Here is a 10,488-nt window from a genome sequence, read left to right as displayed (position 1 = left end):
AGGGTTCTCCAGTCAGCAACTAGACAACCCAAGTGGCAAGATACACGAAGGAAAGATAAAAATGTACTATATAAATGTGGATTGAGCAAGAAAATCCCAAGGAGATTTTGCAGATAGGCATAATGAAAACAGATGCTGAGGCAGGAAGAAATCTAGAGGTGTGACTAAAAGCTAGATCTAAGATGGGTTTTGAAGAATTATTAAAATAAAAAGGTGGAGATTTCGAGAAGGCGAGGTAGATGAATGCTTCCCCACCAATGGCAGCATGACGGGCTGGTAGGGCAGTGGGTGGAGCAGTTGATGCCAACAAGGCCTGAATGAGAGCAGTGGATTGTTTAGGGGCAGGTTAGAGATAGGTAAAAGGAAAAGTTAGAGAAATTTATAGACATAATGGGATCATAAATTGGATATATGGTTAATTGGTGATCAGGTGAGGGATATTGGGTGAGCAGGACAGGATAAGTAACTATAGTTTCGATTAAAAGGAGGGGAGATCAGTGAGGACAGTGTTTGATTAGTTAAGTTTGGATGTGACAAAGACGTGAAGGGGTGGTGGAGGGCAATGTTGCTGAGGAAGCGAGTGGTTTTGGTGATAGATGGATGTGGCTTTAAAGTTCAGGTCTGCGACTAACAGTACATCAAGGCTGTGAATGGTCTGGATCAGCTCTATTGTGAGACTGGGGAGGAGGGATGGCATCAATGCCAAAGGAGTCCTTATCTTGGCGGCAGGCTTCCATCTCTCCAATGTTAAACTGGAGGAAATTGTGACTCATCCAAGGCTTAATATCAAACTGCTCCCTTAAATGAATCAAATGGCAGATTAGTCAACCTAACTAACTCCTTCTGTGCTGTAATGACTTTATGACTCCAAATAGAGACCAGCCTCAGCAGATCAGTCACCAGAAGCACCAGCTTTTAAGTTAATGTAATGTAAAAATCAGCATCAAAAGAACCAACACACTATATCTTACAAAATAGGACATTTATTTTTGGTTAGCCCTGCCGAGCTGCAATCCGAACCTAGCCTATGTCTAACTAGTCATGCAACCGCGGTTTTACTGCTGAATTAATGATAAAAGTGACATTATTATATATTATAAGAGAGACCTGGTCAGACTGGGGTGCTGGCCAAGTGTGCCTACTGTAAGATCCAATCTGCATTCTGCCAGAAATGCCTCCTATTGTAATGCAGTTGACATCCGCTAGTGGTAGTTCAAGTACATTTTTCTGAATTCAGACATGAAAGCAAAACTTGCCTCCTTTCCTCCCACCCACCACACCCCTCCCATTAAAAGGTAACTGATTAGAAGTAAAAAAAAACACAAAACTATGAATGGTGGAAATTAAATAAAAACTGGAAATGCACAACCTGTGTGTCAACACCTGAAAGAGAAAGGTTGACGTGCGAAATTAATCTGCCTTTCCCTTTCAAATGCTGATTTACCTGCCTTGTATCTGCAGCATCTTCCCTCCCTTCTGATAAGAGTTAGTAAAAAAAGGTTTTGTTCCTTTAGCAAATGGATGCTTCAATTAGCTCCTGGCAGCATTTTTCCAGTCATGTAAAATCTGCATTGTACAGCCGTAAACCAGAACGGGGATGTGGCAATGTTAGAAAGTGTGGATCATTAACATTTTAAAAGATGCATATAAAACTGCCAATCAGAAATAAAATATTTTATTTGATGGCACTCAATTTGAAAGCCCATATACTGCTCTAGATTATGACAATTTTGCACTAAACCATGACTTGGTAAGAGGGAAAAAGTGGCATTGCAAAGTTCAAACGTCTTAATGAATTTCAGCTTTTGGCCTTTTTTGTTTTAAAAAAAGCTCCTCATCTCTATAATAATGGAACCACATCAGTGGATATTAATGAACCAAGTACCAGGCAATCCCTTATAGGATTTTTTGACCGTTTCCAGGTTGAATGGACAAAAGCTGTCATATTAGGGACTACCATTATCCAACTCTACATACTCAGGGAATAGACCAGGGCAAGATGTGACAAGTGGTTTCCAAATCCTTATTAATTTACGCACAACAGGAATTTATCATTTAGATGTCGAGAGGAAGATTACAATAGACTGCACTTTAGAACGGGCTCCTTTTTAAGTTGTACATGACAAAAAGGTGCCAGATTACACACCCAAGCAGACAACTGTGGAACATTTGATTCTCAATTAGACACCCAGTTTCAAATATTCATACACAGGCGTCTGGCAGAGGGTGAAGTTTGCTATTTATAACTCACCTGTTCGATGAAGGAGAGGACAAGGATGGGAATAAGAAAAAAAAATCACGACGATCCACTCCAAAGCTGGGATATCACCAAAGGCTAGTAATGGATAGTACTTGTGGAACTGTGAAAGGACTGGATTGCCTTAATCTTTCATATACTCAGGAAAAACAACATTGAAGTGGAGTAAGGGGACAATAATTAACCTGTAACCTGGCAGATTGAGATAGCAGAGTTGCACGAACATGCAGACACTATGGAGTGTTGAAACACTGGTTGATCAGGGGAAATCAAACCAATCTCTAAACACACTACAAGGGGCCAGGCACCTTCTGTATCACTTTAAAATTGCAGTTCAGGCAATGAAAGTTGTCTCCTGGGTAACCAAATCTAGTTGGAGCCAATTTGGAAACAGGCGAACTGGTTTGGTTCAGTACGGACAGTGATGATAATGAATCAGGCAGATCTTTTTGAAAGAAACAGTCGGAAATTAAAAGCAAGTCAACCAAATTTCAAAAAGCAGCCAGCTAGTCGCAAGCCTGGCATCTCTCCCTTTAATTCAAAACTTTTGACAATTCTTTCAGCTAAAATAAATACTCAAAAAACCTTTCACACTGCTTGGCCTTGTCTTTTAAAGCACTGCTAATCTCACACTCTGAAGTACAAACTCAAGAAGTCTTTCACCTGATGCTCTGGTTACAGTGAACTATGCATCAGTCTTTAAAATAGTCAGATCCCAATGGTTTCAGTACAATTCTTTTAAGAAAGGAGAACACTTATAAAACACAACCAAGCACCACAGGGGAAGAATTACTGTCGTCTCCATGAGTAGTGGTATCGCCAATTCTTTCAAGAACAATGAGCTTACGATTTCACTGCACAAAGACCAAAGCACTTCCTTCTCTGGGTTTATTTGGACAGTCTCAGTTACTGATCTTTGTTAAAATGTTGCTGCTTTTAGATACTCTGGCACTGAAAGTTAAATCCCAGCAACCAAATCACTTCCCTTTAATATGCAGAGCACTCCTCCAGCATTCAAATCCTCAAGAGCAATGTTAGTGTCTCACCCATTGTAGTAAAAATATTCTGAAAGCAAAATGTCCTCATCTGCTAAGGGCAACCATCGATTCTAGTAGACAGATTCTTCATCCTATGTCACAATGTCTCTGGGTTTATTTTTTTCCCTCATTCCAGAGTGCAGGCTGGTACATAGAAAATCTGAGTTGTCACAAGTAAAAATTTATCTGTACAAGATCTCCAAATAGACCATTCTATAATATCAACATTTATAGATTCTTTATACACAGCAGTAATGAGCACCATGGCATCATGTAGTGAGAAAAATGGCTACTCTCCAAAGCTGCAAAATAAACATTCCTTTTCAATACATGAATTTTTTTTCAAAAAAGCTGAGTGGGAGGAGCATTCTGCATATTAAACAGACCTATTTGACACCCTGATGTTGTAGGATGTATCTAACAGAACCCAAATCTGTGTAGTGACCTGAAAGGAAACTTCCACTCATCTACAAGAGTGTCACCACTCCCCACATTAAGATTTTTTCCAAGTTTGCTTTGGTACGTTTATGGAGGAACAGTGCAGTGCATCCTTTTACCAAAATGTCATTTGCTCCTTTGCGAAGAGAGGTAAAGGGCTCGGAAATTGAGATAGTCAGACAATCGTAAACATCCAATAAGTGGATGCCACACCTTTTACCCTTTACTCTTCGGCTGTTCTCAAAACAGAAGCCCAAATGCCACAAGGTACAATTGCTGCCTTTTGCCTAGCAAAGTTAGATTACTATTTGCAAAAGCAAAATACTGCAGATGCTGGAAGTCTGAAATAGAAAATGCTGGAAATACTCAGGTCATGCAGCGTCTGTGGAGAGACGATAGTTCTGAGGAAAGGTCACGACCCGAAATGTTAACTCTTGTTTCTCTCCCCACAGATGCAGCTTGACCTGCTGAGTATCTCCAACATTTTCTGCTTTTGTTTTGGATTACTATTTTGTTTTGTTTCTATAAGTGTTCTCTTTTGTGTCTCAAACTCTTGTACGATTTACTAAAACCTTTTACTTTAAATTAAAAACCTCAAATCAAGGCCTGTTAAGCACTAGATCCAAAGGCAACAGTAGTTAAGTGGATGTAGTTGCAAGCTACCCATATCAAGTACAAACAGGGTCCAGTAGTGAACAATCCACAAATGCTCGTCTCAGGAAATGGCACCCTTTTCTGCAGAACAGCAGCTGGAAGCACCTCTGTCAGATCAGAGGGGGATCCCCTACGTACGATTCAGAGTCTGGAAAATTCTAGAAATCTGCAGCATCACAGGACCCGTTTCGGGATCATTCATCCACTGAGTGCTGTTCAACGGATTTTCCAGCATATCTTCAAATGCTACAAGAGAACAGATGTTGTGGGTGGGAGGAAAGAGGCAGGGAGAGAAAAGTGAATTGCAGGCCTGTGTAATATCAAAATGATATTCTATAGCAGACAATTAGACAAAATTAGAAAAAAGATAATCTTTTTAAATAATCTTAAGAAAACAAACAAAAATTCAATCGAAAACCATAAACTATGACTTGGCCATTAAATGAATTTTACACAATTTTTTTTAAAGCAGGTTTTTGTGCAGATCAGATATTATGCAATTCCCACCAAACTAGTCACTTACTGTAGAAATTGCATACTTTACCACAATACAGCAAATTTAAGATATGTGAAGTATATTCCTTTACCGTTAAGAGATTACATTACTCAGCTCCAAGTAAGTGAATGCAATTATGTGACAAATAAGCAACTTCTGCTAATAAGAAATCAAAACACTACGTTGTCCCTGGAAAAGCTCACTGCTTTATTAAATTCATGCTGCTGGAAAACAAATCAGGCTTCTTCACAAATTTGAGATGTAAAAGCGTGAGCAAAGCTCACTCACCAGAATCCGCTTATGGTTGGTAGGGGAGGGGCAGAAACTAGTCACAGGGCAATCAAATGCCATGAGAAACACAGAGCCAGGTGACATGTACTGCAAGAGAATGTAATCCAGTAAAATAGGAAGCCCTTTATTGAAGGATAAACCAGATTAGAGTTTTGCCTGAAGCAGAGTGCTCAAGGATAAAGAATGGCTAAAATCATTCCTTCTACCTCCTCTTCTGGTCATAGATGGACTTTTTAAAGAGAATTAATTGCACTTTTTCCTAAGATTGGATTGAGATGAAGCATCGTTGATGGATGACCTCTGCCAGCCCTCAATTGGGCTACTACACAGGTATCTTGGACGCGAACGGTTCAGGAGAGGGGAAACGTAAGGAAGATCCATCTTATGAGACACATTTGAGGTAGAGTGTATGGAGTAGCACTGCCGACAATACTATGGAAGTCCACAGGCCGGACCCTCCCAATAACTAGACTGAAGAGCACTGCAAAAGCAGTAAAAGCAACAACAGATTTTTACTCTTTTTAAAAAAAAGAGGAACACCTCAAAAATTATGATCCTATATGCTTGGTATAATTTTACACATCTATTAACTATGACAAAAACAAGCTGAGTTGCTCCAAAAGAAGTCAGTTGACAACAGCTGGCATAGGGAATCAGCAGGTCCATCACAGCCATTGTTCTATTGCACATAAGCTGATGTCCACAGGGAAAGCTATTTTTGTACCACATTATTGTTTATGCATTTTCCACACTGAGGTTTTTCTTTGCTCAGAAAGATCAGCAGTCCATTAGCTCAATGGAGAGAGCAACATTGCAATAGCACAGGTATCCACTGCTACAGACTGCCTTCTTAACATCCATGGATAGCAGCATTACTAAGTGCAACACTGAGGCTGTGGGCTTTGAGGGACATATAAACTTTCAGCTGAAGTGCACATCGAAGTCCAGACTTGTGAATCTTATGCTTCGATACACAGCAAGACGTCCCTACTACAGCAATAAAGACAGGACTCCACTCACTATACAACTGGTGAATCTCTGGAAGAAAACCAGAAAATGTTTGAAATACTCAGCAGGTCTGGCAGCATCTATGGAGAGCACTGACGAAAGATCACTGACCTGAAATGTCAACTCTGTTTCTCTTTCCAAACAGCATAGGGATGCTACTAATGTCCTAGGTAGCTAAGGAGAAAATTGGCAGGGTTCCACTGCTGATCACTATTCAGCAATCCCTGTTGCAAATGTGTGCGTGTGTGCGCATCAGAAAGACAGGATCAGGGCTGGCTGCTGAATAGCCTGTCAACACCCAGCATTTCTTACATATGAAGAATGCACAATTAGGGGTACTGAAGGACACAGGCACCTATGGAAAGGAATCTCAGTGGCTGACATCTTCAAGAGAAAAGGCCAAGATGGGAGGAGCTCGCTACAGGGAGAAAGATTGACTGGGTGCAAAACCCAAAAAGAAAATAGTTTGAATCCTAACCTCATTTAATACTTTGAGAGATCAAAGCATTTTAAGAAAACTTACCAAGCAGTGTTTTAGGATTAATCAGTCCCAGTTGTACAACAGGGTTGTCCAGAATGGCCTGAAATAATGGACTTTCAGTGTCGATGCCATTATCTAATTCCTCAGGAGACGGCTTTCTATCACCCAGCAGCCATTCACACTGAAAAATAAAAATTGATTATACTCGTCAGCAATTGATAGACTAAACTGGTTCTCCACAGATTGTTACAATAAATAGTGACAGGTTGAGAATAGGGTTTCAGCAACTTTGTTGTTTCAGGGATAGCTTTGTTTACAGCACCATTAAAACAGTGTCAGTACTCTGACAAGAGCACCCCCCCCCCCCCCCACCCCACCCTCCACCCCTTCAAATTCATAGTCTTGGCAACCCGTCTTGTTGCTGTGCAATTACAAATTCCTGGGAGGCTCGGAGTGAAAGTTAAAATATTAGTCTGGCACAGTGATGCATACACAAAGAATTCCACAGTTCAGTTAGCTATTTCATATAGGGCTCTTTAAAGACTCGTGATAATCCCAACAAACTTCACAAGCACTTTTTTTTTTTTAAAGGGGGTGGCGGGAAAGAAAAAGAAAAAGGAAAAAAAAAAGGGGAGAAAATTCAAAGCATCCAAATTCAAATCTTCGAGATCAATCCACAGTAACCTGTACTGTGACCACTACTATTTCTTTTCTATATTTACCTCCTATTTCAGTAAAGTTACTGAGAATTTCAAAAGGGCACATCCAGAAATAGCACATGTTATAGGGGGCCAGAAAAGATAAAAGTGGAACAAGGCCAAGTGCACTCCTCAGAGAAGACTAGAGTGTCATTCTCCATGTTGACTCATTCCCCCACCCCCCATTTAATTTCAATCTCCCCCAAACACACAAACTAAGTACTCCGAGTTTATCTGGACTACGCACAATGAAGCAGACCAACAGTCCAATAACTAAAACAAGAACATTGAACTTCAATACAATACATACACAATGGATTTAAGCAGTTTACATTTTCTCTAATAATCTTGTCTTCAGGTACTTACAGCAGCATCTTGTTGGTTATTGTTCACTCGCAAAGCATCTATTACTTCCTTTTCATCGAATCCCATTTCCATCAGAGCAATCATAGCCTATCAAAATTGACCACCAATTGTTCAATTATTTGCATATCACTTGTCTATACAGTAGACATATAAATTAGTAACTTTTGGAAACTCCATGCTACTTACATAAGCAGATACAGTCTGTCTGGGATCAGCTTAATTTTTTGCTCAGTGCCCATTAACAGCACTCAAAGTAGAGGAGGGATCTTAAAAACAATATTAACAGGACCAGAACCTCTTAAAAACAAAATTCTCTGGACACATGTAGCAAAATCATGAATAAGTTCTTTTTGGATATACAATGTCACTACACATGGTAACCAGAGCAATTCTGCCCTGCCCCACTGCCGCTTGTTAACACAATTCAGCATCATCTTTAATCTTCCCTCGCCCCCCCTCCACATATACATATTGCCTAGTGGCCACTGCAAGGAACAGTCCTAGTGCAGCAAGCTGAGAAAGCAGCAGTTCCAGAGCAGAAATAAGATCCTCAAACTGGGATCTCACACCTTCAGGCTACTACTGCTGGCATCTGCGTAGCAGAAAATCAGACTTCCTAATTTTGTCAGCAAAATCATAGCCAGGAATTGGAACGTAGAGCATTCAACATCCCTCCTGGTTCTTCAACTATGCTGCAGTAATTGCTTTTGTTGCATAGTACTCTGCACAACCTCACCCAGCCCCCTAAACAGAGAATTCTGGCAGGCTTAGGGAAAGTGCTTTTGAGTAGGTGTGTGCAAACGAAACCCGACCCAAGTCCGAATGCTGGACATGGAAGCCTGACCCGACCTGAACCCGACACATGCCGTCGGGTAGCAGGCCTTTACCCATGTACCGATGGGTCCCGACGACATGTGCCCGGTTCAGGTCGGGATGGGGTCGGACTTCCGGGTCCAGAATTCGGGCTGGTGTAGGGTTTCCTTTGTACAACTCTACCCTTGAATACTGTTTTGGCCCTCTCACTGGAATCTTTGGCCACTGTTTGAGTAACTCAAAGGTACAAGCACTTTGCCTTACAACATCCCTGAGCTACAAGAGACTTCCATAGGAATCCGCACATTGATTAGAGTCAGGAAGACAAATCATCAACTGGTTGGATTGATCACATATTACTGGTGTAATAACAGTAGGATTCTTGGAATGAGGGTGTGACAACGAGGAAAAGAATTGGAACTTTCAAGTGAAAAAAACAGCAGTTCTTACAGCATCATGCTTCCCAGGACTCATTAATAAGTTACTGCTTTTCTGGGAAAGTGGTACACCTCAACTTTCAGTTATGTATTAATATGGCACTATGCTTAGCATCAGAAAGCACTCCAAATTATGCGAAAGGTACAATTCAAGTGCAAGGAAAATTCAGTTCATGGCACATGCATTGAAGTGAAATTCATTCCGCTCACTCTGGGTTCTGGTCGGAATTCCCGTTTCCGCCTAATTTTCTTGAAGATGTCAGTCAACTCATCTTGTTTGGCAATTTCATTGACAGCTTCTGGCTTTGCGTCCCTTGCAGCTGCTCTCGACCCCCCAGCTGTCGCATCACCGGGCAGCGGCGCATCAATTGTAGGGTCTTCTGCATGCTCAATTAGCCATTCCATGGCCTGTGTCACGGACATGCTGTAGAGAGAAGGGAAAATCTACAAGTTGGCAGTCTGACAGCAAGTATTGGTGCAGGTGGGGATATAAGCACTGCACTATGCAATTATATTGCATTTCCGCCACAGCATTCCAACTGATAACACAGTCTGTCACTGACCTGAACCCTCCATTAAGTAAGGTTTAAAGATTTAGAGAGTTGGGTTTGGAAAATATAACTAAGTTTCTGCACCCTTATACGTGCAGAAACGTTTAGGTGCAGTAAACAATCTTTAGCCACTTTAAAGATTTTCCTTTGTTCTAGTCTCGAGAGTGACCAGAGACTCATTGGGACTTATGCGACGGAAAACCCACATGCCAAATGGAAAAACATTTATTTTGGCATATGAAACTTTGTCGGAGACCTTTTACTGAACATTACAAATAACTTTTAAAAAGCAGAACAGAACAGCTATAGATGGCCATATACAATTTGCATATGAGAAGCTAAAGGCCGGCTGGGAGACAGAGGTGATTGCCCAGTCTAGCCAGAACAATGGAGGTGCTCCCTGATTCAATCAACTAGAATGGTTTTGTCAATGTTAGTCGGCAAAAGCCATCGACACCCATTGACGTTGAAAGAGCCAACACCCCCTCTACCAAGCACAGCTTGAGAGGAGAACTTTGAATTCCAAAAAACTTGTTTCAAACAAAAAGGTGATCACATGACATGCTTGCCTGCGTAACTGAGTTTGTGAATTGTGCCTCAGAGAGCAAGAAGAAACATCTCTCCTCTCTCCCTTTCCAGCAAAGTCCCAGGAAGGCCTTGGCTGCAGCTAAACTTCATATCTACAGATCCTCACAGCCATCAACAAGGAGGATGGATAAAGTCTCTCTTCGGCCTTCCGGATCAGAGAAGCAAGCATGAATTGTGCACATGGCCCAGCGAGGACTTCAAGACTTCAATTTCACCCAAAGACACGTCCGTATTTAAATTCCATTTTTATTTAACACTCTACTCCAACCTCCCAACTCTGCTTTTTCCCCTCTGTATCTATTTGCATGTGTGCGTGCCTCTCGTATGAATGAGTATATGGATGCGGTGAACTTTAGTAATTTTACCTGGTTTA

The 10,488-nt window shown here is 41.1% G+C and overlaps 1 protein-coding gene across 1 annotated transcript in view; it reads right to left on the bottom strand.

Annotated features, from left to right (window-relative positions):
* Window positions 1–967: 967 nt before the first annotated feature.
* Window positions 968–10,488, bottom strand: part of ubac1 (UBA domain containing 1) — a 29,375-nt gene continuing 19,854 nt past the window's right edge. The window contains exons 7-10 of the mRNA XM_068012223.1: window positions 9,187–9,400; window positions 7,727–7,813; window positions 6,705–6,843; window positions 968–4,632 (exon numbers count right to left, since the gene is read on the bottom strand). Of these exons, the coding sequence (XP_067868324.1) occupies window positions 4,517–4,632; window positions 6,705–6,843; window positions 7,727–7,813; window positions 9,187–9,400 (556 nt within the window). The 3' untranslated portion in view covers window positions 968–4,516. The remainder of the gene's footprint in view (window positions 4,633–6,704; window positions 6,844–7,726; window positions 7,814–9,186; window positions 9,401–10,488) is intronic.

Source organism: Heterodontus francisci, chromosome 32 (genome assembly GCF_036365525.1).
Source record: "Heterodontus francisci isolate sHetFra1 chromosome 32, sHetFra1.hap1, whole genome shotgun sequence".
NCBI classification, from domain to species: Eukaryota; Metazoa; Chordata; class Chondrichthyes; order Heterodontiformes; family Heterodontidae; genus Heterodontus; species Heterodontus francisci.
Note: the sequence above shows the minus strand (reverse complement) of the source record. Positions and strands in the feature narration are given on the sequence as shown.